Here is a 27,217-nt window from a genome sequence, read left to right as displayed (position 1 = left end):
TGGAACTTGGACATGGGACTTTGCAGGAACTTGGACATGACACTTTGTTTGAACGTGGACAAGGGACTTTGTTTGAACGTGGACAAGGGACTTTGTTTGAACGTGGACAAGGGACTTTGTTTGAACTTGGACAAGGGACTTTGTTTGAACTTGGACAAGGGACTTTATTGGAACTTCGACATGGGACTTTGTAGGAACTTGGACATGGGACTTTGTTTGAACTTGGACATGGGACTTTCTTTGAACTTGGACATGAGACTTTGTGTGAACTTGGACATGGGACTTTGTTTGAACTTGGACATGGGACTTTATTGTAACTTGGACATGGGATTCTTTTGGAACTTGGACATGGAACTTTATGGAATTTTGACATGGGATTTTGTTGGAACTTAGGCATGGGTCTTTATTGGAACTTGGACATGGACGTCGGTGATACCTGGATATGGGACTTTGTTGGAACTTGGACATGGAACTTTATTGGAAAGTTTTTTGGGTTTTTTTGTATACAGAATCGAGGCTCGTGTAAGAGCTAACACATTGAACATGAAAAACATGCACAGGCACGTAAAACATGCAATGAAGGGGGTGGGAGACAAGAGGGAGAGAGAGGGAAGCACACAAGCACAACAACAGAAGAGAACAGGGATGTCGGTAAATCTGTGGAAGGGGGGGGGCTGGGGGAGGAGGGAGGGGTACGCGGTATAAAGCAAATTAACACTTCTAGGAACCACAGGAACGAAGCTGGGGATTCAAAGAGGCGGATTTGGGGCGTTTTAATATGGGTAGAAAAGATCAAGGTTTTGGATGGGTGAAGACAAGAGATGGTGGTGAACAGCTGTTTTAAAGACCTGTAGGGATGAGAGTGATTGAAGAGAGTGTGGGAGTTTGTTCCAGAGGTGGGAGAAAAGAGGAATGAAGGTGAGCAGATAGTCTTGATTTTGGCAGTTTCACCAGAAGAGGGTTGCTGGCAGATCTTTTGTGTCCTGCAGGAATATTTGAGGAACAGAGCTGGGGGAGCAAGGCCGGAGAGGAGTCGGTAGAAGACAGAAAGACCACCTACCTGCCCGCGGTGAGAGAGAGAAAGGCTCTCAGATTCGGCTTCATCACGGGAAATTTCAATGATTCTGAATGCATTTGTTTCAACCGCGTGGTCAGGCTAGGTGTGAGGCAGGAGTACCAGTCCAGAGGGGAGAGTAGTATTCCATTCAGCTGTGGAAGAAAGCTTTGTATGTGGTGAGGAGCTCAGAAGTGCCCAGAAAGGACTTCGCACGATGGAGGATGCCCATTGCCCAGTCGGTGACTGGCTTTGGAGGCCAGCTTGGAGATGTGGTTTTCCCAGGAAAGATCATGGCAGATATTGAGACCCAAAAGCTTGAGTGACAGAACTTCTTCGAGAGGATTTTTCAGAAAATAAATGGGTGGGTTGTCCAGATGGTCTTTTCGGAGAGACAAAGTGAGAGTGTGAGATTTGCCATGATTGAAGGACATGTTCCACTTGTTTGGCCAGTTTGTGATATTGTCCAGGTGAAGAGGCTGCTGCCTGCCAATCCGAGGGTTCAGATATGGAGCGGCAGAGATGGAGTCATCTGCAAAGAGATAGAGAGGATTTTCCAGAGAGTCAGAGAGATCATTAATGAAGACCAGAAAAAGCACAGGGCCCAGAACACTGCTTTGAGGAACTCCAGCCTGAACAGGAAGGGGAGAAGAGAGAATTCCATTCAGGGCCACACGTTGACTGCGAACAGAAAGGAAGTATCTAAGCCATGCATGGAGGTTTCCATGGATATCATACGAGGAGAGTTTGGTGAGCTGAGTGGGGTCCTAGACCATATCGAAGGCACAAGAGTTCAAGGGAGACAGCTCTGATTTCCTGTTTGGCATTGAGAACCTCCAACCATTGTTGAGACAGCAGAAGCAGCATGTCCAGAGTAGCGTGACCTGGTCTGAAACCAAATTGATGATCAGAGATTCAAGCCATTGGAGAAGACGAAGGCTTTGATATCCGAAGCAATGATCGATTCCATGATTTTGCTGATAATTGGGAGCAGGCTAATTGGTCTGTCATTGCAAGGATCTGTTTTTGCACCTCTTTGTGTGAAGTGGTAATGTTTGCTGATTTCCAAGCAGATGGCAGATGACCTTGAGCAAAAGAGAGGGTGCAGAGAACAGAGAGAGGGAGTGAAAGAGCGGCAGAGCAGGATTTTAGGACCCGCATGCTGATGCCGTCTGGTCCAGTTGGAGAATCAGAGTCGAGGTTTGACAGAAACTTTTCCACCTTGTCAGGAGAGAAGGACACAGAGTCCAGGAGCAGCTGGGTTTGACTGGGTAAGGTGGGTACAGAGAGAGATGGGTTCGGGACACAAGATTTTGAGGTAAACACAGAGTTGAGGCATTCGGCTTTTTCACGTGCAGTGTCAGCTTTGTAGCCGTTTGAAGTAAGGGAGGGGATGGAAGGGAACAAACACCAGAAACAGATTTGACAAGACGCCACCAAGATTTGGAGGCGGGAGACAGATAAGAGAGTTCGGTCTTGAGAGTAGAGAGATAGTGCTTCCTAGCTCTCCTGAGGGTAGACACACACTTGTTCCGAGCTTTGTGAAAGGAACTGAAATTGCCTTCAAAAGTTTATTGGAAGATTAAGAAGAAGAATGTTGAAGTTCCTCCACCCGGAATGTGAGTGGAGAATTTCATTGCTCGAAACGGTGTACAATTAAAGTACTGCTAAACTGAAGGTTTTTGGAAATGCAAAAAAATGTTACAGTATTTGTGTTCTTGCATTCAAATGTATGTAATTCAATGTGATTTTTACAAGATTATTGTCGAAAGTATATATTGGAAAACAAGACTTCAAAAATGATATTTTTTTGTAAGACCTTCTCCTTGAAGAAACAGTTTTTTACTGACACATTTTGTTCTGTAAAAATGCTGTTTCCAACTATTCTACTGTTATATTCAGCAAAAAATAAAGATGATTTCCCAAAATGATAAATGTCTGAAGAAGAAGAAAATGTAATCCATTCTACAGGGTGGCCACAATGTCTCAATGGTGGCCACCCCTTGGGTTTTGAAGTCCAGTTCGAAAGTCCAGGAAGAAGCATTGAGTTCCATTCTAAAGGGTGGTCACAATGTCTCGTCACCCCTTGTAAACATTGTGACGTTGCCTTTTATCATATTAGCTGACAACACCGAAGAGTCCAAGTTATACCACATACATTTGAGAACAATCCATTGCAATGCGTAATAATGTGTAATTGCTTGTGTCACCTATGGTTACGTTCAATCAATGTATAAAAAAAGGTAAAATGGAAACGAATTTACAATCTGCACACAAAGACAGTCGCTTCTTTTTTTTTTTTACAAGGGGTGATAAGACATTGTGGCCATCCTATAGGTTGGGCCTGAATGCTCGGGCATTGATGAAGCTTCTTACTATGAGGCTCATCATTCTGCATGCTATCAAGGGAAGAACCATTGAGTTCTTCTTAAGGTGTAACCCAATTGTTCAATGCAGAGAAGTTGCAGATAGGTATATATATATATATACTAGGTGGTTTGCCATTGTTGTACTAGGTGGTTTGCCATTGCCTTCCCATGGTTGTTTGTTTGTGCTCTATGCTTTTATTTTTATTTTTTATGGTTTGCGGTATGTCAAGCAAGGAAGCAGCGCGTACCATTTTTTAAAAGTCTTTGGGAAGACTCGGATGGGGTTTGAACCACCGACCTCCCAGACTCGGAGTGGACCCTCTCAACAAAATGCCACCGAGTGTGGTTATTTTTACAATATTTCCCCTCATTTTTTCTGCACCACTCTATCTTCCCCTTTGAGTATTCTGTGTGATTAGTATATCTCATTCGCTGCATGACTTTTCAGGAAATCCAATTTTTACATTAATTGTACAGAGTGCGATGCACGCGGCAGGAAGCAGGTGCTAATACTCAGAGGCTGCTGCAAAATGAACACGTGGAAAGAATAGGGATGATAATGGCCTAAAGTAAAAACACCTCGAGGCCTAGAACGGCGTAAGTCGGTCATGCTCCTGCTGTGCCAGACCATTTACATCCACGCCCGTCATGGTCTAGTCGTGCCATCAACCTCCTACTGGCCTGTTGGGAAAAAAAAATATCAAAATCCAGGTCGTTTTGTTTCTTCCTTGAAGTTAGAAAGCATGTCTGAGCTAAACATTGTTGATGCGAATTTCCCTTTGGATGACCGCCACCAAGATCATGCAGATTCGACGTCCGATGTATGAAAAAACCTTTTGTGAAGTCCAGTTGTCCAGTTTGAGAAGTCTCACTCGCACACCCAACCACGTAATTAATTTGTTAATACATCTCAGTCGCCCGCGACCTCTCTAGCGCGGGTGTCGAACCAGTTCATTTCCGGTGCGGCCGGGCCGAGTATCGACCTGGCCGTGGCCGAAGCCGTTGATTCCGCCGTAGCACGCTAATGCGTAGGCTCGCGCGTCCCTGGTCCGCCGGGGCTCCGCGGGTATCCTACCGTGCCTGACGCCGCTATTCTCTCAACTTTCGGGAGTAGGCGCCGGTGCCCGGGGACGGATTTCGCTGTCTAAACATGGTAGCGCTAGGCCAGTGGGACCGCCGGGACCCACGTGCACTCACAAGTTGTTCTGCGCGTGGGCGGCAGTATCAGGCCGGGGCGCCCAAACGCTCCCCGGCTAAAGTTCATCCTGAAGGCGCCCACATTGTGCGGACAAACCCCACCAAGTCGAGGGCCACGTGGTCAGGAGAACCTCGTCCCTTCTGGTCACATTGTGCCTATCGGCCGGCCTCGAAGACCGAAATTGTGTCGGTTACCGATCCTTCAGGTTCGGAACTATGCCACCCTGGTATCGTGAGGTTTGAGTTTGAGTCTCAAACCTCACGATACCAGGGTGGCATAGTTCCGAACCTGAAGGATCGGTAACCGACACAATTTCGGTCTTCGAGGCCAGCCGATAGGCACAGTGTGACCAATTGACTTATATAGGGTTGGTTTTCTAAGGCTTATATCAAAATATTAACTTATATCAAATAAGTCTTTTAAGGTGAAAGCGCGATGACGTCACGCGGCACGAATGCGCGCCTGTGTCGTTGGAGGTATTGACTTATATAGGGTTGGTTTTCTAAGGCTTATATCAAAATATTAACTTATATCAAATAAGTCTTTTAAGGTGAAAGCGCGATGACGTCACGCGGCCTTGCCTATATGTAGGCCGCACCTCATTTTGTCGAATAAAGTGGTATTCGGGTGGTTCCGGTATTTGGGACCGCAGGGACGGAAAGTGCAGGTATGGGGTGCCAGTCACTCCCCAGCCGGCCCGCTCTGAAGGTTCGGATCGGGACACCGGGATTCATTCCGGTCGGCCCGGAGGTGGGGGTGCGGGACCTGTCACGGAACATCAAAACAAACGGCCTGCCGGGGCCGCCCAAAAGTCGGGTGTGAGGGGCGCATCCACTAATGGAACGCCTCTCGCTTCCCAGATCGAGGGCCACGTGGTCAGGAGAACCTCGTCCCTTCTGGTTGCCTTGCCGTCCCGCCGTGAGCGCTGGTCAGGACGTACTTCAAACTAAACTTAAGTGTCAAGTGTTAAGTTCCTCCTTGCCCTCGCAAGGGAAAGGCTAGGGTCAAGCTCTTCCAAATTTCCAAACACTAGAAATTGGACGTCTCAAATTAATTAATTAATTTGTTAATACATCTCAGTCGCCCGCGACCTCTCTAGCGCGGGTGTCGAACCAGTTCATTTCCGGTGCGGCCGGGCCGAGTATCGACCTGGCCGTGGCCGAAGCCGTTGATTCCGCCATAGCACGCTAACGCGTAGGCTCGCGCGTCCCTGGTCCACCGGCCGGCCTCGAAGGCTGTGCCAAGTTTCCCAAGTTTCCCAATTTTCAGGGTGGCATAGTTCCGAACCCGAAGGATCGGTAACCGACACAATTTCGGTCTTCGAGGCCGGCCGATAGGCACAGTGTGACCAGAAGGGACGAGGTTCTCCTGACCACGTGGCCCTTGACTTGGTGGGGTTTGTCCGCACCATGTGGGCGCCTTCAGGATGAACTTTAGCCGGGGAGCGTTTGGGCGCCCCGGTCTGATACTGCCGCCCACGCGCAGAACAACTTGTGAGTGCACGTGGGTCCCGGCGGTCCCACTGGCCTAGCGCTACCATGTTTAGACAGCGAAATCCGTCCCCGGGCACCGGCGCCTACTCCCGAAAGTTGAGAGAATAGCGGCGTCAGGCACGGTAGGACACCCGCGGAGCCCCCGGCGGACCAGGGACACGCGAGCCTACACGTTAGCGTGCTACGGCGGAATCAACGGCTTCGGCCACGGCCAGGTCGATACTCGGCCGGCCGCTAGAGCGCCATTTTGTGCACCTGATACCCCCTCAACCACATTGCCAATGTTCTCCTCCTCTCTTTCATCCACATACATTTCCCCGAGGTCCTGGTCGATTCTACCCCGTTTATCTCTCCCACCGACATCCCGTCGCCTTGACCAGCCATGGCGCGATTTCAAAATTCGGGTTTTGCTTTAAAACACACAAATTTCCAGCAGCTCCAAATTTTGACCAAATTTTTCCTAGATGTTTTTAAAAATTTGGTTCGGGCCTCGAATCTCACTCCCCGACACCAATTGTTACGCCAATTGTACAATTGTGTCCAAAATTTGGGCGAAATGAATTTAGTCCCAGGTCCGAATCCGACACTCCTGACACCAATTGTTACGGTTCGCGGTTAAGGATGTAATGTTTGCCGAGCGGAGGCACCGCGACCTAACAGTTTCCCCGATTCACCCAAACGTTGGCCGTATCGCGCCACAGATATTCAATGTGGAAAACTCTAAAGCGACCGAATGTAAAGAGAAGAAGAAGAAGACGTACTGAGGAATAACAGGTTTTATTAATTATTTTTACAAGCCAAGCAAAGAGAGCAGTTGGTTATATCTATCTATAATTCCAGTAATCTCTGTGTGTATGTTTGTATGTTTGTATGTTTGTATGTTTGTATGTATGTATGTAGTATGTATGTATGTTTGTATGTTTGTCTGTGACCGCTGTTTCTCGACAACTACCGGTCCGATATACTTGAAACTTGCCAGGTATATTGCTGGGGACCCAGGATGTGCCTTTTCAAGGTTTCATATTAATCGAGAAGTAGTTACCGAGCTATGTCCAAAAAACGATTCAACCAATCAGAGAGCAGCGAGCTATCACGTGTGCCGAACGTGGCGAACAGACTCTGCCTCGGACGGCACATTTGAGAGCGTATTCATTTATTTCACGTTGGAAAACTATGTTGGCGCTATGTTGGCGTTAAACTATGTTTTAAAACTAATTAAAACTAATTTGCGATTCTTTCGCTTTGCGATGCGATTTGCGATTGCGTTAAACTCGCTCGGGCGTTAACTATGTTTTAAAACTAATTAAAACTAATTTGCGATTCATTCGCTTTCCTGCGCGTTTGTGCACGCGATGGCGATTTCTTTACCAAACTCCGCAAGCGTTAGCTTTGGACCAAACCATTTCATGTAAATAGAGGGGGGGGGGGGGGGGGGGGGGGATTGTCACCGTACTCGCAAGCCGTTCGCTTTGGACCAAACCATTCATGTAAATAGAGGGGGGGGGATTGTCACCGTACTCGCAAGCCGTTCGCTTTGGACCAAACCATTTCATGTAAATAGAGGGGGGGATTGTCACCGTACTCGCAAGCCGTTCGCTTTGGACCAAACCATTGCATGTAAATAGAGGGGGGGGATATACTTTTAGATATATATATAGTACGGGCATGCCCTAGTACAGAAAATGGAAGGAGCAGACACACAGTGAAATCATTAGCTTACCTATTCAAGCTTAATTAATAAACCCAAGGACAACGTTAAAGACAGACGGACGATCACACTTACATGGGGAAATGCAGGCAGGAAGGAATGGCTTGGAGATGGGTGGCTTTTAGAGGCAAGGAAGGTTCAGCGGGTACTGGGCACGGTCGGGCCAGAAGGCACCGCCGTCAAGAAGCTGAGCTTTGGTCCCAAACTGCGCGGGCGAAGTTCCTTTCTCCGTACTGCTGCCTCGTGCGCTCCTTGCGTTGCCCCGGTCCGTTTTTCCTGCAGCGCTGCACGTCTCACGGCGGCTCGGTCACACCTGCTCGTCTCCAGCGCATCTCCTGGACCCAGAACTCATCCCTCCTCTCAGCTCATCTGAGCTCATCTCCTCTTCCTGTTCAGGCTGGAGTTCCCCAAGGCAGTGTTCTGGGCCCTGTGCTTTTTCTGGTCTTCATCAATGATCTCTCTGACTCTCTTGAAAATCCTCTCTATCTCTTTGCTGACGACTCTACTCTCTGTCGCTCCATTCTTCATCCCTCAGATCGGCAGTCTGCAGCCTCCTCACTCTCTGCAGACCTTGACAAAATCACAGACTGGGCAAACAAGTGGAACATGTCTTTCAATCCTGACAAATCTCACACTCTTACGATGTCTCTCCGAAAAGACCGACTGGACAACCCTCCCATCCACTTTCTGAATAATCCTCTCCAAGAAGTTCTGTCACTCAAGCTTTTGGGTCTCACTATCTGCCATGATCTTTCCTGGAAAAACCACATTTCAAATCTGGCCTCCAAAGCCAGTCGCCGACTGGGCATCCTCCATCCTGCAAAGTCCTTCCTTGGCACACCTGAGCTCCTCACCACATACAAGGCTTTCATCCGCAGCTCAATGGAATACTGCTCTCCCCTCTGGGCTGGTGCTCCTGCCTCACACCTAGCTCGCTTTCACGCTGTTGAAACCAAAGCATTCAGAATCATTGGAATCTCCCACGATGAAGCTAACTCCAAGGGCCTCTCACTCACTCACCGCAGGCAGGTTGGTGGTCTTTCCGTCTTCTACCGACTCCTCTCTGGCCTTGCCCCCCCAGCTCTCTCTGGGCTCTGTCCCGCAAATATTCCTACAGGTCGCACAAGATCTGCCTGCAACCCTCTTTTGGTTAAACTGCCAAAATCAAGACTCTCTGCTCACCTTCACTCCTTCATTCCTCTTTTCTCCCACCTCTGGAACAAACTCCCTCACTCTCTTCAATCCCACTCCACCCTCCAAGTCTTTAAAACAGCTGTTCACCACCATCTCTTATCTTCCCCCATTCAAAACCTTGATCTTTTCTACCCCCGCTAATTTCACCCCAATTCCACTTTTTGAAATACCAACTTTTGTCCTGGAAGTCCTTGGTGTCCTTGTGCTTTATACTTCTCCCTCCCCCCCCCCCCCCTTCCCACGCCTCCTCCCCCCGGGCCCTCTCCCTTCCACACATCTCCCTGCTCTCGGATGTTGTGTGTGTGTGCTTCCCCTTTTCTCCCCATCTTGTCTTCCGCTCCATCTTTTTGTGTATTTTGTTTGTCTGGTCGATTTGTTTGTGAAGTTAATGTTAGCTCTTTCACGAGCCTCGATTCAGTATACAAAAAAAAAAGAAAAAAAAAAGTTAGACAAATAAAATGTACTATAATGCCATCATTAAACAAACTAGGGCATGCCCGTACTATATATATATCTAAAAGTATATCCCCCCCCTCTATTTACATGCAATGGTTTGGTCCAAAGCGAACGGCTTGCGAGTACGGTGACAATCCCCCCCCTCTATTTACATGAAATGGTTTGGTCCAAAGCGAACGGCTTGCGAGTACGGTGACAATCCCCCCCCCCCTCTATTTACATGAAATGGTTTGGTCCAAAGCTAACGGCTTGCGGAGTTTGGTAAAGAAATCGCCATCGCGTGCACAAACGCGCAGGAAAGCGAATGAATCGCAAATTAGTTTTAATTAGTTTTAAAACATAGTTTAACGCCCGAGCGAGTTTAACGCAATCGCAAATCGCATCGCAAAGCGAAAGAATCGCAAATTAGTTTTAATTAGTTTTAAAACATAGTTTAACGCCAACATAGCGCCAACATAGTTTGCCGACGGGAAATAAATGAATACGCTCTCAAATGTGCCGTCCGAGGCAGAGTCTGTTCGCCACGTTCGGCACACGTGATAGCTCGCTGCTCTCTGATTGGTTGAATCGTTTTTTGGACATAGCTCGGTAACTACTTCTCCGATTAATATGAAACCTTGAAAAGGCACATCCTCGGGTCCCCAGCAATATACCTGGCAAGTTTCAAGTATATCGGACCGGTAGTTGTCGAGAAACAGCGGTCACAGACAAACATACAAACATACATACATACATACATACATACATACATACAAACATACAAACATACAAACATACAAACATACACACAGAGATTACTGGAATTATAGATAGATGCTGTGTTTCTACAAGAATCGCATGTGGTTCTGTCTGAAGAATGTATAATTATTCAGACATCCTATTGTGGATATGGTGGCAGAAAAGAATTTCGTTTTAACCCAATCGATAACAATTCTGACAGTCTATTAATGCCCACCATGGATGGCATTATATGATGTGGTAAGTGAGTAAAAACCATTGTCATGGCGTCAACAACCAATCACTTCATTACCTCCGCCACCAAAGGTGCATGGAGGTTATGTTTTCACCACTGTCTGTCTGTTTGTCCGTTTGTCTGTCCGTTTGTGATGAAAATATCTCAAAAATTTGTGGACAGATTTGGACGAAATTTGGCAGAGATGTAACGTATGTGACACTGACGAAATTATTAGATTTCGGTGAAGATCCAGATTCGGATTCGGCTACTAGAAATTTTAAAGTGATTCTTCACCATTGGGAGATAGAGCCAAAAACGATACATAGCAGGATATCTCAAAAAGTTGTGGACGGATTTGGACGAAACTTGGTGGACCAGTTGGGTGTCTGACAAGGAAGAATCGATTCAATTTTTTGTGAAGATCTGAATATAGATTCGGATATGATAATTATTTAATTTTTAAGTGATTCTTCACCATTGGGAGATAGGGCCAAAAACGATACATTGTGGGATATCTCAAAAAGTTATGGACGGATTTGGTCGAAACATGGTGGAAAGGTTGTGTGTGTAACAAGGACGATTCGATTCGATGTTGGTGAAGATCTGAATATAGATTCGGATATGATAATTGTTTAATTTTTAAGTTATTCTTCATCATTGGGAGATAGAGCCAAAAACGATACATAGCAGGATATCTCAAAAAGTTATGGATGGATTTGGATGAAACTTAGTGGAGAGGTTGGGTATCTGACAAGGACGATTCTGTTCTATTTTGGTGAAGATCTGAATATAGATTCGGATATGATGGTTATTTAATTTTTAAGTGATTCTTCACCATTAGGAGATAGGGCCAAAAACGATACATTGTGGGATATCTCAAAAAGTTATGGACGGATTTGGTCGAAACATGGTGGAAAGGTTGTGTGTGTGACAAGGAAGAATCGATTCAATTTTGGTGAAGATTCGGATCCGGATCCAGCTAGTATAATTTTTTAAGTGATTCTTCACCATTGGGAGATGGGGCCAAAAACGATACATAGCAGGATATCTCAAAACGTTATGGGTGGATTTGGACGAAACTTGGTGGACATGTTGTGTGTCTGACAAGGACGATTCTATTCTATTTTGGTGAAGATCTGAATATAGATTCGGATATGATGATTGTTTAATTTCTAAGTGATTCTTCACCATTGGGAGATAGGGCCAAAACGATACATTGTGGGATATCTCAAAAAGTTAAAGGACGGATTTGGACGAAACATGGTGGTGTAGGAGCTGCCATGGTACTTCAGAGCCGCACGTTTATATAGGAAGAGTTGGTCAGGAGTCGATCTACGCTCTCCTGCTATGTAGAATGAACAGTATTTGTAGAATTTCAACAAAAGCCACATCACTGTTCATATCAGTAAATATTATTCCATCGTGTTTGGAAAAACTGGAAAATTTGAAAATTGGAAAACTTGCAAAAACAATATAGCCTATTTTACTCCCAGGGGTCCCAGGAATACCCACCCAAAATATCGTTGCGATCGGTTCAGCCGTTTTTGCGGTACCTTCGAACGGATGGACGGACATTTGGTGAATTTGAACATTTGTTGAATAGTAAGATAAACGCTCCTAACCAATTGTGTTGTAGTTTACACTCCAAATTCCGTTGGCAATCTCCGCTGGCCTGATGTTAAATAATATTCATTTTATTACTTATTTGATATAGTAATCTTCTTTATATAATAACTGATCTTTATCACCATTATGATAAGCCAGATTTCACGAACGGCTTCTGGAAAATTTGATATTGCAGTGACCCTAGTCATACAAGAAGGTTTTTTGGGGGGGTTTTTTTGTATACAAGATCGAGGCTCTTGAAAGAGCTAACATTAATCACACAAAAAGTCAAAGCGACACACAAAACACAAAATAAGGGGAGCGGTAGACAAGCTAGGGAGAGAGGGGGAAGGACACAAACACAACATTTGAGAGCAGGGACATCGAGAGAACTGTGGGAGGGAGAGGGCTTGGGGGGAGGTGGGAGAGGTATAAAACATATGGACACTGCAAGGATTTCCAGGAAAGAAGTTGGAATTTCAAAAAAGTGTATCTGGGGTAAAAATTAGCGGGGGTAGAAAAGATCAAGGTTTTGGATGGGGGAAGATAAGAAATGGTGGTGAACAGCTGTTTTAAAGACCTGGAGGGAGGAGTGGGATTGAAGGGAGTGGGGGAGTTTGTTCCAGAGGTGGGAGAAAAGGGGAATGAAAGAGTGAAGGTGAGCAGAGAGCCTAGATTTTGGCAGTTTTACCATAAGAGGGCTGTTGGCAGATCTTGTGCGACCTGTAGGAATATTTGGGGGACAGAGCACAGAGAGCTGGGGGAGCAAGGCCGGAGAGGAGTCGGTAGAAGACAGAAAGACCACCAACCTGCCTGCGGTGAGTGAGTGAAAGGCCCTCAGAGTTAGCTTCATCGCAGGAGATTCCAAGGGTTACATAATTAGGTTACATACAGTCATGGTCCATGTGTTTGAATGCGTTCTATAATCTCAGATGTCTGATGGTCACTGATGGCCTACATTCGTAGTGGTGATTGTGTTTAATTACACTGATTATATTGTTACTGATCTGAGTTTGGGGGTTACCATGCGGGGGTTCCTCGAACCTGAGGTCACCAGTCACGAATAACTCTGTGGTCCGATGGGTTGCTATTCAACCACGGACGCAGATTGAACCCACAAACCGAGCCGGGTTCCTGCTCCTTTATTAACACGTTACCGTACCTTAGCAGTGGTTTGGTGATCCCGATTGGGGACCATACCTTCCATGGCCACCCGTCTATTTATTATGTACGGCTGAGTCAACCGTGGATGGCCGTTGGTTAATTACGGAGTCAATCAGTCGGGCAGAACTTCCCGTATAACTATGCTTACACACTAAGTCGGACTAATGAAGTAAAGGACGAAAGTAAGCAGGTCGAAAGCAATTAACAGTTAAAAAGCAAGAACATTTATTTACAAAGCACAACAAGGCAATATTTGTTCAGGACATATTCACAAAAGATCACAAGTAAAGGCACGAAAAAAAAGTAATTATCCTTAATGCTCTCGGAGCTCACTTACATATTCTAACCTATCTCGGGACGAACAACATTTGACAGTGGCCATCAATCATCTGGGAGAGTAGATTTAGAAATAGGAATAGATTAGAGGCACAGCAGAGCGTGGGTACAGATACTGGCTGACCTTACAAGTGCAGAAATGGCTGCAGCTCTTGTGGTCCAGATAGGCAGTGCAGAGGTTCGGGCAGGCCCTCACAGCTTCGCAGCATGCTTGTGGAGAGCGCTTCATGTCAAGACCTCCCAGCAGAGGAGTGGAGTGGAGAGTCCAGTGCTTGTGGAGAGTGCTTCTCGCAGACAAGACAAGTAGAGAGCCCTTGTGGAGAGAGCTCCTCGCAGCAAATATGAGTGCAAAGCACTCCTGGCAAACAAGATCGCATTGGGGATGAAAGAGATTCGTGCCAAGACCTTCCATCAAACAAGATGAGTGGAGAGCGCTCCTGGCAGATGAGACGAGTGGAGACGACTCCTGGCAGACGAGAGCACATGGTGGACGAGAGAGATTCATGTACAGACCTTCCAGCAGACAAGTAGAGTGGAGTGGAGAGTCGAGCGCCAAGCACGAGCACCAGCTGAAGCACAAACACTAGATCGCTTGCTGATCTGGCGTTTTATGACCGCTGAGAGGGAGTGTGGTTACAGCTCCTGTCATTTGTTCGTTTTCACGGTCATGTCACCTTCTCATGGCCTCTGTCTGGCCAGAGCGTAGGATGGTTGGTCCCGCGAGCAAACCACAACCCCTTGTGGGCAGCTGTTGCTGCTGTCTCTGACGTAGCAACATCTTAATGAAAAATGTAGCATTAATGATCGCCTCTGTTGTGTTTTAAATGGGAATTTTGCAGGCAATAAAAAAAGAAAGGTCTATTTAATTCCATGGTGATTTTCACACAATTAATAATATTTTGTACCGAGTTAGAGTAATTTGGGTCCATTTATTTGAACTCATCGGTGTGGACTCGTGAAAGGGGGGTGGTTTTGCATGTGGAATGAGAAAGGGGAAGAGGAGGTTTGAGGGGAGGATCGTGAGGAACTACTGTTTGAAAGCTATAGGGTGAAAGACCGGCAATGGATGGGTAGCTGGAGTTAAAGAAGGGTCGAAAGATGGATTGATAGATGGAGGGATTAAAGAGGAATTGAAAGATGGATTGTTGAACTGAAAGTTGGAAAGTCGGGGGTGCATTACTCCGGAAATGAACATGCTAAACTCACAACGCATCTCCCGACGAAATACTTCTACACAACAGGTACGAAATTTATCTAAGCATATAAATTAAAGACATTTCTAATATTGGCAACTTCCATGTGTCTCTGAATGCTTAGTTGGGGGTCCACTTCCATGGACCATGGCCGCAACAATATCTTAGCGCCATTCTACAAAGACGGATTTTCCAGGCAAAACCTTGATAAAACCTCTCTGGGTTGGATTTTTTTGGATACGAAATCAAGGCTCGTGTAAGAGCTAACAGATAGGATATATAATAAAGGGAGGGGGAGACAAGAGGGGCAGAGACAGGGAAGCACAACAACAGTAGAGAACAGGGACATTGGGAGATCTGTGGAAGAGAGAGAGCTGGGGTGGAGTACTTGGGATAAACAAGATGGACACTACAGGGGCTTTCAGGAAAGAAAATGAAATTTGAAAAAGGTGGATTTGGGGTGTATTAACAGGGGTAGAAAAGATCAATGTTTTGGATGTGGGAAGATATGAGATGATGGTGAACAGCTGGTATGAATACCTGGAAGGAGCAGTGGGATTTAAGAGAGTGTGGGAGTTTGTTCCAAAGGCGGGAAAAAAATAGGAATGAAAGAGTGAAGGTGAGGTGAGTGAGTCTTCATTTTGGAAGTTTCACCAGAAGAGGGTTTCTGGCAGATCTTGTGCATCCTACAAGAATATTTGGGGGACAGAGCACAGACAGAGCAGGGGGAGTTAGGCCGGAGAGGAGTTGGGAGAAGAAAGAAAGACCACCCACCTGCTTGCGGTCAGAAAATGAAAGGCCCTCAGAATCGACTTCATCGCGGGAGATTCCAATGATTCTGAATGCTTTCGTTTCTACAGCGTGAACCCGAGCTCGGTGTGAGGCAGGAGCACCGGTCCAGAGGGGAGAGCAGTACTCCATCAAGCTATGGTTGAAAGTTTTGTAAGGGGTGAGGGGCTCAGTAGTACCAAGGAAGGACTTCACACGACGGAGGATGCCCAGTCGGCGACTGGCTTTGGAAGCTTACACAATGTTTAAATGTTATCTGTCATCGACTTAGGAAACTTATTGTATAATGTACTAAACAGCTGATGCTGCTTCAATTCTTGTGATATATTAATACTGTATAATCTTTATTTAACTTATGTATACTTAAAAGCTAATTATTTGTTGTATTTCAATTTAAAAGTGATTGTAAGTTGTAGTAATTGATGGTGGAGGCCAAGAGCTTTCATTTTGTATACACTAGAATATAAGACCCGTCGCTTCGCTGACGGGAATACCAATCTTTCCTGCGAAGGCTAATCTATGGGGGAAGAAAAAAAAAGGATTCCTGGGAGATCCTGCTCTCCGTGCAGAGATAACCAACTTGTTTTGCCATTTTCAGTTTTGAGACGTGTGTCCATGTACCCATAAAAAAAATTTTTTTATTAGGCTCAGAAACATTCTCGGGAGTTACCCGAATCCACCGTAGTTGGATTTATTGAAATCCGTTAATCCGTTCTCAAGTTATAACACGACAAACAAACAAACAGACAGACAGACAGACAGACACGGCTCCTTTTATAATATAGATATTGCCATAGTTTGGTGAAAAGAAAAGAAGATTTCGCCAAGTATAGGTACAAACTAGCAGAGTTACCCGGCGTTGCCCGGAAAATAAAGTCAGTCACGTGTGTGTAGTGGGCTTTTTATAGTCAGAGGAAGCCACGCCCCGTAGGCATGCCCCGCCCCTTGGGCACGCCCCACTGTCACGCCCCAAGTCTAAATCTGATGCGTCCATGTTTTTTGTCCTGAAAAGTTACCCCCATGAACCCGCTCTTCCCTCTAAGTCACTTCCTTAGGCTGTCCATGAGGCACAACCCGAACAAACAGACGTTCACAAATAGGGTTATAGATAGCGGTTATTATAAATGAAAAATAATATGTTCCCCTAATTATTGTTGGTGGATTTTTGATATGTTGTTTAGGCATGCTTTTGGAACATAATACAGGTGAAAAAAACTATGTTGCAATTACCGATGGGTTGACCCTATTTATTTGCACACTCCTGGACTAATAATGGTCTTAGCAGAAATGGGAGAGACCTTGAGATGGTCGTGTTTAGCATAGTTGAAGACCAAGAGGAAAAATCGGGAAGTGATGGATTTATAAAGACAGTTGCACAGGTGAATGAAAAAGTGAACAAAAAATATTGTGAGGGTAACGCAACAAAAGCATACTTGGGAGAATGTGGGCAGTTTGGGGTGAGGATTGTGGGGGGAAGGGGGAGCATGGGCTGGCAACTTTAGATAGAAGGGGGTAAGTAAAAGATACAAAGGAGAGACAATAAAAAATTGCAAGGTTACCAACTTGCCTGCATAGAATGAGAAATAGACCCTGAGATCCTCCTGTTATGAGATGCCAATGATGCTGAAGGCATAAATCTCTATGGCCTAAATGTAGACTAGATTTGGAGCAGCAGCACCGGCCTATAGTGGGGAGCCATATTCCATGACTTTTCGGATGAAGGTTGTTGTTGTTGTATCGCCCCGGACACTTCTCTCGAACAAGCCCGCGGCACGGAGACAACCGATCGATCTCGCAGGAGCGACTCGGAGATCCCCCACATCCAGGAAGGTGTACCCCACTTTCATAAAGTCAGGGCCATGACAGAGGTAGAGAGAAAGAGAGAGTGGGAGAGAGAGAAGAGACAAGAGGGAAAGGGTGAGTTCATGTAGACCAATCGGCGATTTCGATTTGGTCCCCGACTTGCGTTGGGCACTGTACAACCACCGTGAAGAGGCGTCCCCGATAGTTGTCTCAGATGAAGGTTTTGTCCACTGCTATAAACTGAGGGTGGCTGATGAAATACATCCCCTCTGCAGAGAGTTCCAAGGTAGCGTCCATCTTTGGAGACCAGCTTGGAAATATTATTTGCACTATGTCAAATTGAGAGGCCTGGGAGCTCTCTCTCAGAGACTGACTGAATAAAGTATTTGGCGGATTGACTGGATGGTTCTTGAGGATGGACAATGTGAGAGTGTGGGACTTACTGGCATTAAAAGACATGTTGCAGGTAAAATAAAAGTTGCTTCTTTTTATCAAGATTTCCATACATGGATGCTGCTTAGCCTCCCTGTGGAGACGTGAGGAACAAACCCACACAGGGTGGAATCATCTGCATAATGAAACAATGAATTTTCCAGTGACGGGGAAAGATCATTGATTTGAACCAAGAACAACATTCATCCCAGAACACTACCTTGAGGGCCTCTAGAGGTAAAAACATTGGACAGAATGCCATCAATATCAACCTACTGCTTTGCAGGATGAAGAAAGTCTGTTAGCCAGTCCATGGGGGAACCTTGGATACCATTAGGTGGAAATTTGCAAAGCAGCGCAGGGTGACAGACTATCAAATATATGGGAGATTTTCATTCAGACATCCCTGATCACTTGTTTGAAATTGAGAGTATCCATCCATTGTTGATATAGTAGAACCAGCATCAGGGTGGAACCCAAACTAAAATGTCACAGATTAGAGAAACACATCATTAACACCTTTGGGTTTTAGGCATTTAGCATCAGTAAATGCTTTGTGAAAATAAATCATTGCTTGATTGTTACATTTATAACTAGAAAGCAACTGAAAATGTAAAGCCCATCCGCATCCGTTTGTATTCAGTCGTCTTCTTCTTCTTCTGTATGCTCAACATAACGAAAACAGTTTTTAAAAATGCAAAATGAAAATTGATGATTTTATGCAGCCTTGACCTTTGAGTTTTAAATCTAAAAAATAATCAGCTTCTAAATTTTGATTGGTGAACCAATTCTGTGACCCAACATGCAAATTCTTTCGATTTTTATTTTTATTTTTTTTCTATACTGAATCGAGGCTCGTGAAAGAGCTGACAACCGCGAGGGAAAGACAGCACCGGGGGACCGCGAGGGAAAGACAGCACATGGGGACCGCGAGGGAAAGACAGCACATGGGGACCGCGAGGGAAAGACAGCACATGGGGACCGCGAGGGAAAGACAGCACATGGGGACCGCGAGGGAAAGACAGCACATGGGGACCGCGAGGGAAAGACAGCACATGGGGACCGCGAGGGAAAGACAGCACATGGGGACCGCGAGGGAAAGACAGCACATGGGGACCGCGAGGGAAAGACAGCACATGGGGACCGCGAGGGAAAGACAGCACCGGGGGACCACGAGGGAAAGACAGCACATGGGGACCACGAGGGAAAGACAGTACAGGGGGACCACGAGGGAAAGACAGCACATGGGGACCGCGAGGGAAAGACAGCACATGGGGACCACGAGGGAAAGACAGCACATGGGGACCGCGAGGGAAAGACAGCACATGGGGACCGCGAGGGAAAGACAGCACATGGGGACCGCGAGGGAAAGACAGCACATGGGGACCGTGAGGGAAAGACAGCACATGGGGACCGCGAGGGAAAGACAGCACATGGGGACCGCGAGGGAAAGACAGCACATGGGGACCGCGAGGGAAAGACAGCACATGGGGACCGTGAGGTAAAGACAGCACATGGGGACCACGAGGGAAAGACAGCACATGGGGACCACGAGGGAAAGACAGCACATGGAGACCGCGAGGGAAAGACAGCACATGGGGACCATGAGGGAAAGACAGCACATGGGGACCGCGAGGGAAAGACAGCACATGGGGACCGCGAGGGAAAGACAGCACATGGGGACCGCGAGGGAAAGACAGCACATGGGGACCACGAGGGAAAGACAGCACATGGGGACCGCGAGGGAAAGACAGCACATGGGGACCGCGAGGGAAAGACAGCACATGGGGACCGTGAGGGAAAGACAGCACATGGGGACCACGAGGGAAAGACAGCACATGGGGACCACGAGGGAAAGACAGCACATGGGGACCGCGAGGGAAAGACAGCACATGGGGACCGTGAGGGAAAGACAGCACATGGGGACCGCGAGGGAAAGACAGCACATTTCAGGTCAATCGGGTGAAAATTAGTGATTTTACGCAACCTTGACCTTTGACCTTTTGAGCAAGTTATTAATTTACCTTCTCCATATTCTCATAATAAAGCTTTGTTGAAAATTTGATGACAAAACTCAAATGGTAAATTTAAATTTCAGGTCAATTGGTTGAAAATTGACAATTGTATGTGACGCTGACCTTTCACCTTTTGACCAAATTATACATTTTGCCTTCTCCATACTATCATGATAAAGCTTTGTTGAAAATTTGATGACAAAACACAAATGGTAAATTTAAATTTATTGGTCAATAGGGTGAAAATTGGCTTACAGGTACTATCATAATAAAGATAGCCTGGTGTTGGCTTAGCGGTTAGGGTGCCGGCTTGGGATCCTAGGATCCTGGGTTAGAATCCCGGTCGATCGCTGAATTAACGCCAGAGGGTTTGACTCAGCCTGTTATCCTTCCGAGGTCGGCTAATTGAGTACCAGTTCACTGGTAATTCCCTGTGTGCCGTAAGAGTCGACTAACAGGGCTGGCGGCAGGAAGGGCATCCGGCCGTAAAACATTGCTTCAAAAAGGGGACCACGGTGCCCGAAAAAGGCCAACCCCCGCTCTGCTGGGAAAAATGGCCTCTAAAGGTGGTTTCCTACTATCATAATAAAGCTTTGTTGAAAATTTGATGACAAAACTCAAAAGGTAAATTGAAATTTCAGGTCAATTGGATGAAAATTGATGATTTTATGTGATGCTGACATTTAACCTTTTCAGCTTTTGACAAAATTAGTAATCTGGCTTCTCCATATTATCATAGTACAGCTTTGGTGAAAATTTGATGACAATAGCTCAAATGGTTAAAAAAAAAAAGTTACGGCCCAGACACACACTGACAGATAGACACACACACAGAATTGATTACAAAACCCCGGCTCCTGCTGTGCAGGGGACGGGCTAATAAACCTTGTTTATGAACTTGAAGTCAAGGTTCCCCTTCATAATCGAAGTTGGCCATTCATGTCTGACATGTGAGCATCTGGGTGGGTGAAGTCATTTCTGGTGTAGGAGCTGCTGCATGCACAAAAACCATACACTGAGATTGCAAACCTGGTGTCAAATATACCAGAGCAGAACAAAGCACTTGCTTTAGGGAAGTTTAGGGCCACAGTTTTTAGTATCCACAGTTTAGGGCAGGAATTGTGATTTTGCCATGTTGCCGGCAATACCCTCACCTACTCCTTGTGAAAGATATGGTCAGATTTTTAACTCCACCAGTTAATGCCAGCAGACAGCTCTGAGAATAACTTACATAATCCGAGGGATGGCACATTTCATCTATCCACAGTAACTATTTTGGCCGTTTCTAAGTGCAGGTCATTACAAGTATGGCATGAGGCTGAATGAAGACATTACTCTTTGAGAAACGAGCAATAATACAGAGCTGCAAGATACAGTCAGGGTTACGTAAGACAACAGAGGGACACATGTGCAGTATTTGACATTGCTGACTAAGATATCTTGACACTTTTGCTCCAAGATTGGGTATCCTCTGAATACCGTACCATCATGCACTGCATGGGACAAATTAGACACTTTATAGTTTGGCCTAAAATCCAAGACAGATTGTACAGATCAATAGTAAGTGGCTAACAGGATGGCTTACAGGTACCCACGCTCACCTCTCAGCTTTCCAGCCTGGATTTGAATCCCGACCCATCTGTAAACTGTCATCCCAGTGTTTCAATGGCAGGGTGCTATATTAGTGTGTGTGCCGTCCCCTCGGATGTACGTTAAATTGGCGTCCCATCTGCCAGCATTCGTTTGTGGACGTTAAAGACTCCACAATGTCCTTCATGAAGAGTAGGTGAGCTATCGCCAGCACCACAAACAAATTACAAATTCCTACCGGAACTAGCATGGGGTACTGCTTCAGCGGCACAGCCGTGCCCCCAGCCAAAGATGCTACCCCGCATCCTTGTACTGCATACGAACGAATAAGAAAATGGTAAGTGCTCTACGTCTGCATCATCTCGTCAGACTGGAAAAAAAATTCTGGTAAGTGATGGATAAGTTCTGGTGATGGAGCTGGTAAACAGGAAGCTAAGCATGAGGGGTATTCTTGGGAGGATGTTGTACGCAGACGTGGGAGATGCAGGAAGTACTGGAGGAGTGAAAGGAGGAATTTGAGAAACATGGGCTGAAAATGAGTATGGAGAAGACAGAAGTGACGTGGGTTTGGGAGCAGAGAAAATCAATGAATTTCAGGTTAGAGATGGAGATCAGACAAGGAAAGAGGTTTTTGAGTGTCTGTGGGGAACAGTGACCGGGGATGGTAAGTCAGAGGCAGAGGTGTGGAGGAGGATTTAGGAGGAGATTGAAAAGAAAGATTTTTCAGATTTCAAGGAGATTGAAAAAGAAAGGTTTTGATGTCATGTGAAGTTTTGATTTGTTTAACAATTTTGTCTTCACATCTGTATAATTGATATTCTCATATTTAACACATTGCATCATCATCATTTGGCATGAAAATAGCCTGATGATGACAGCAACGAAAAAGATTATGAAATATTTTATTTTACCTTATCTGTGTGTGACAGGCAGTGCAGGTACTCCAGTAAGATTTAATGAAAATGGTGATGCGCCAGGCCGCTACGACATCTTCCAGTACCAGACGGGCCATGGTTACCGTCAAGTCGGGCAGTGGAGCGAGACACTCCAGCTCAATGTAGGTTTCGGACAATCTACAGATATAAATAAATAAATGAACAAATTATATTTTGTGTTTCTTGGCAGTTTAAACTGCTGCAATGGCAGATGTCTTCTATTTGATGTGACTACATTGTGAGTCTGAGAGTCTGGCTTGTTTTGGTTTAATATCTTTTGTCATACAAGCCTAAGTGCTTTCCACAAGTTAAACTTGACTTTCTTTATGAATCTTGTGTGTCCACCATGAATCTGAACACTATCAACTATTATCTAGAGTTATAGAACCTAGACTCCAGAGCTTGCTTGCTTGACTTGGCAGAGAACGGCTGGCTTGGCAAGCGCTAGCTAGCCGCTTGGTAAATGAGCACACCTCCAATTCTTGTGGGGTATATAGATTACAATAGATCTTCGCTCAGTTCTGTAAGTAAAACTTACGCACTTTGAAGCTGATAATTTCCAACTAGAAACTCAAACTCTCTTTTATAAAGCTGAGAATCTACAACTTTCCAAATCAGTCATTGAGAAGTAAACTTGACCGTCCAACTCGAAGCTCTGAGAAGTGAGTTTCAAACTTCAGGTCTGTGTTTCAAATGTTTTGTTGAGATCTGCAATTCACACCAAAGTTGTACTTTTTAACTCAACTGGACTATGTCCAGCTGAGTTTTTGTCGACACCCAGTGTCCGGCGTCCGTCTGTCGTCTGTCTGTCTGTCTGTCTGTCTGTCGTCTGTAAACAATTCGACGTCTACGCTCTAAAAGTCACAAATATTGATTAAATTTGATGAAACTTGTTATGCAGCATCTTTAAGACATAAACTAGTTTGGGATTGCATTTGGGCGTTGCACGCCCAAAAATGGGCGTGGCAGGGCGGCCATATTGAAAAATCACTAATTTTTGTCATGTATTTTTAGCACATATAAACTATATCGTTTGTGGTCCTATTATGCATATTCTAACCATATTGATATCGACCAGTTGAATTCAGGTTCCCTGGAACCTCTCTAGTTTTTTTGTATACAGAGTCGAGGCTCGTGTAAGAGCGAACACATTAAACACGAAAACAAAAAACTGACACATAAAACATATAATAAAGGGAGCGGGAGACAAGAGGGGGAGAGAGAGGAAAGCAGAGAAGCACATCAACAGTAGAGAACAAGGACATCAGTAGATCTGTGGAATGGAGAAGGCTGGGTGAGGGGGAGGTAGGGAAGACGAGATTAGGAGGGGAGTGGATGGGGAGAGAGGTGGGAAGAGGAGGGGATAGAGGAGAGAGGGGAAAGGGGAGGTAACGGTAGGGAAGGGGAAGGGGGAGGTAACCGTAGGGAAGGGGAACAGGAGGGAAGGGGGAGGTAACGGTAGGGAGGGGAAGAGGAAGAGGAGGGAAGGGTAGAACCTTAAATAACAGAAGAAACAAAAGTACCAAAGAAAAAACTTAGAAAAAAAAGAAGTACCTTAAAAGCAGAAGAATTCGCTCGTACCAAGTTGACTTCACGGGGTAAGTATTCTCTGAATACCATGTGGTATTTGAATGACGAATGTGTAATAAAAAGATGTTCCCTTCCCTAATTCATTAATACATTTGAAGTTGATTTTTTCAGATACTTTTTCTCTAACACCTCCACCAGCTGGATTTACTCCGATGGGGATCTGAGAGTCCTTTGGGGGGTGCAGCACCTGGCTCTTTTTGTAGCTACCCATGTGCACCCGGTGAGCGCCAAACTCCAATGCAAGGCGCTTCGTGCTGCTGGATGTGCGAACCATGTCGTGGCTATGACTTCCTGGTTGATGAAATGACCTGTCGCCGCTGCCCCTTTGACTCGAGGCCCGATGCCAATCGGTCATCTTGTGTCCCCATTCCCATTGTTCGTCTTGAGCTCCACTCTCCATGGGCCGCCATCCCATTAGCAGTTGCCACCGCCGGTCTTGCAGCAGCAGCAACGGTCACCGGTGTGTTCATACGCAATTGGTCTACGCCACTGGTACGTGCATCCGGTAGGGAACTGAGCGCTGTGCTGTTGTTCGGCATCATGCTCTCCTACTGTGCCACCTTTGCGATGGTTTCCCTACCGGGTCCCGTATCCTGCGCGGCACGACGCCTTGCTCCAGGATTTGGTCCTTGCGTCACCTATGCGGCTCTTCTTGCAAAAACAAGCCGGATACAGCGCATCTTTGCACATGGCCGCCGATCGGCCGCACCACCCCGCTGCATAAGCCCCGCATCGCAACTCGGCGCTGTTGCGGTCCTCGTGGGTCTTCAGCTTATTGCGATGACGGCTTGGCTCTTTGTGGAACCTCCACGTGCCGCACGGGACTACGGAGAGCTACCGCTCCTGGAACCAGACCGGGCCCGGGCCTTCCTGCGTTGCGCTGGCTCTGAGCTGGCGACCCTAGCTTCGCTTGCCTACAGCCTCCTGCTCATGGTGGTTTGCACGATTTATGCCGTTAGGACCCGTGCTGTCCCAGAGAGCTTCAACGAGGCAAAGCCCATTGGCCTGACCATGTACACCACCTGTATCGTGTGGTTGGCATTTGTGCCCATCTTCTTTGGTACAGCACGCTCTGGAGATAAGGTCAGTTTTTAATTTTTTTTTATTCTACCATCAATTTAAAGCATTTGATGAATCTTACACATGAATCACAAGCAAGGCAACGACATTACGAGATTTCATGTACTTTCAGGTGATTTTTCTTCAATGAAATCCAAACAGAATGGACAAATCGTGACGTAGGCCTAGTGCAATTTGAACCTGGGATCCCAGAGCATCATCATGAGCTATGCGCTCAGCTTTCCGCACAAATATTTGCGTTTTCTATACATCAGGTTTTGTGCTCCTCACAGGTCATATTTTGTATTGTACGTGATGTATCTTTTCATGTGTTCACAACCATGCCACTGCTCTGACTTCCTGCAATGTTAATCTACAGGTACATCAGAATCACATGCATGGGCCTATACTGATATTGTGGTGATAGTTGAATATGGATTTTTAAAAGTGAGTATGTGTGTGTGTGTGTGTGTGCCATTGGTTGTTATCTCCATTTGGGAGCGTCAGGAGGTGGAACGGAGCCCTTCCAGGTTTCGATGTATCCATCTTCGTGTGTGTTGGCTTAGCGGTTAGGGTGCCGGCTTGGGATCCTAGGATCCTGTATTTGAATCCCGGGCGATCACTGAATTAACACCAGGGGGGTTGACTCAGCCTGTCATCCTTCCGAGGTGGGGAAATTGAGTACCAGCTCACTGGTAATTCCCTGTGTGTCGCAAGAGGTGACTAACAGGGTTGGTGGCAGGAAGGGCATCCGGCCATAAAACATTGCTTCAAAAAGGGGACCAGGGTGCTGGAAAAAGGGGACCACAGTGCTGGAAAAAGGCCAACCCCTGCTCTGCGGGGGAAACTGGCCTCTAAAGGTGGTTCTTCCTCCTCTTCTTCTTCTGCTTCTTGTTCTTCTTCTTCTTTGTGTGTGTGTGTGTGTGTGTGTGTAAGTGCAAGCTACTTTAAAAGTATACATCTGTGTCATTGCCTATTCAAGGTGTCAGTAATTTGGCTGAGGCCGAGCGAAGCGAGGTCGAGTCTGTTTATTGCTGATACGTGAAACACCCTGCAACCCATACCTACAGAAAACAGACTTTTTGGAGCGTCTGCCACATTTTCCATCCAATCACCATATAGCTTTTGTTAAAAAAAAATGTATCCATTGGGTAGACGCTCCAGTGTTGAAAGTTTTGTGTCAATTGCTCAAGCGGTTGCAGACAGAATAAATTTAAAAGCAAATTAAGGTGAAAAAGTGAGGCGGACGAAAAAAATGTTTGGGCCTCGGTCGATGTTCCACAACACAAGGACGCGGACGCCTACTACTAGTAATATACAGCGTAAACCATTGTATGTTGTGTGCGGTGTGATTTTACGCAGAATTCATCTCGGCGGGTGATACAATGCGCCACAATTGAGAAGTTGCAGCCTAGACGAGCTCGCACAATGTTGTACACACCTCGTTGACTTGAGTGACAGCTTCCTCAGCGTTTTCATATTACATGAAGAACAAAAACAAACCTTGCCTGTTAAAAAATTTCGATTTTTGTTCAAATGTGCTCGTTTTCTTGTCATTCAGGCAGTTTGTTCAAATGTGCTGATTTCCTTGTCATTCACTTCCAATAAGTAGAGTGATAATTATTATTATTACAGAGATGGTTCATGCATCAATGATAAATAATGTCCAATTTGCCCAACTATTGCTGTGCAAGGAGTTCATCAAAACGAATGGCTTGAAAGAGTGATGACTGGAGGCCTCGAAGGTTCTATTTTAGTGTTGGAGTAAACAGATGTATTTTATAAATGCATGTCAGTATGAGGTCTGTGATTAGGCCTTCATATAACGATGCTCTCATGCTTGTGCTCCTAGCTCTCTGCAGAGGATTGGTTTTTGCCGAAGCAGTTTCTTGGCTCGGGGGTAAAATACTGGGCAGGTCCACACTCGGACGCAGGACACTCGACTCGACTGAGTGTGCAGGAATTTGTACTCTGTTCAGGGTGCTGGCAATAACTCATCGACCGTTCTTGAAAGACACCGTGGGGTGTCTTTGTGCCCAGCAATATCAACTGATACCGGCAGATGGGACACCCAGTTTAACTTCCATCAGAAGGTCGACACACATTGATGAATCACCCATTCTGTGAAACCCCAAGCTGACAGTTTGTAGCTTGGTTGCTTCTTCAAACCCAGGATAGACAGACAGCTCCGAGGTGAGTGGTGCGTACCTCATTGCTATCCTACAAGCCCCAATTTATAATGATCCTTCATGTACCGGCATCCGGTCATAAAAACATTG

General features: G+C 45.9%; 1 protein-coding gene across 1 annotated transcript in view; it reads left to right on the top strand.

Moving 5' to 3' along the window:
- LOC137437562 (metabotropic glutamate receptor 6) overlaps nt 1-27,217 on the top strand; it is a 676,955-nt gene that overhangs the window by 515,008 nt on the left and 134,730 nt on the right. Inside the window, exons 8-9 of the mRNA XM_068131991.2 lie at nt 22,284-22,411; nt 24,018-24,962. Coding sequence (XP_067988092.2) covers nt 22,284-22,411; nt 24,018-24,962 — 1,073 coding nt within the window. The remainder of the gene's footprint in view (nt 1-22,283; nt 22,412-24,017; nt 24,963-27,217) is intronic.

The sequence above is a fragment of the Myxine glutinosa genome, chromosome 12, assembly GCF_964187855.1.
Source record: "Myxine glutinosa chromosome 12, kmMyxGlut1.1, whole genome shotgun sequence".
Classification (NCBI taxonomy): domain Eukaryota; kingdom Metazoa; phylum Chordata; class Myxini; order Myxiniformes; family Myxinidae; genus Myxine; species Myxine glutinosa.
The sequence above is the reverse complement of the archived record's forward strand: the minus strand, read 5'-3'. Positions and strand labels throughout refer to the sequence as shown.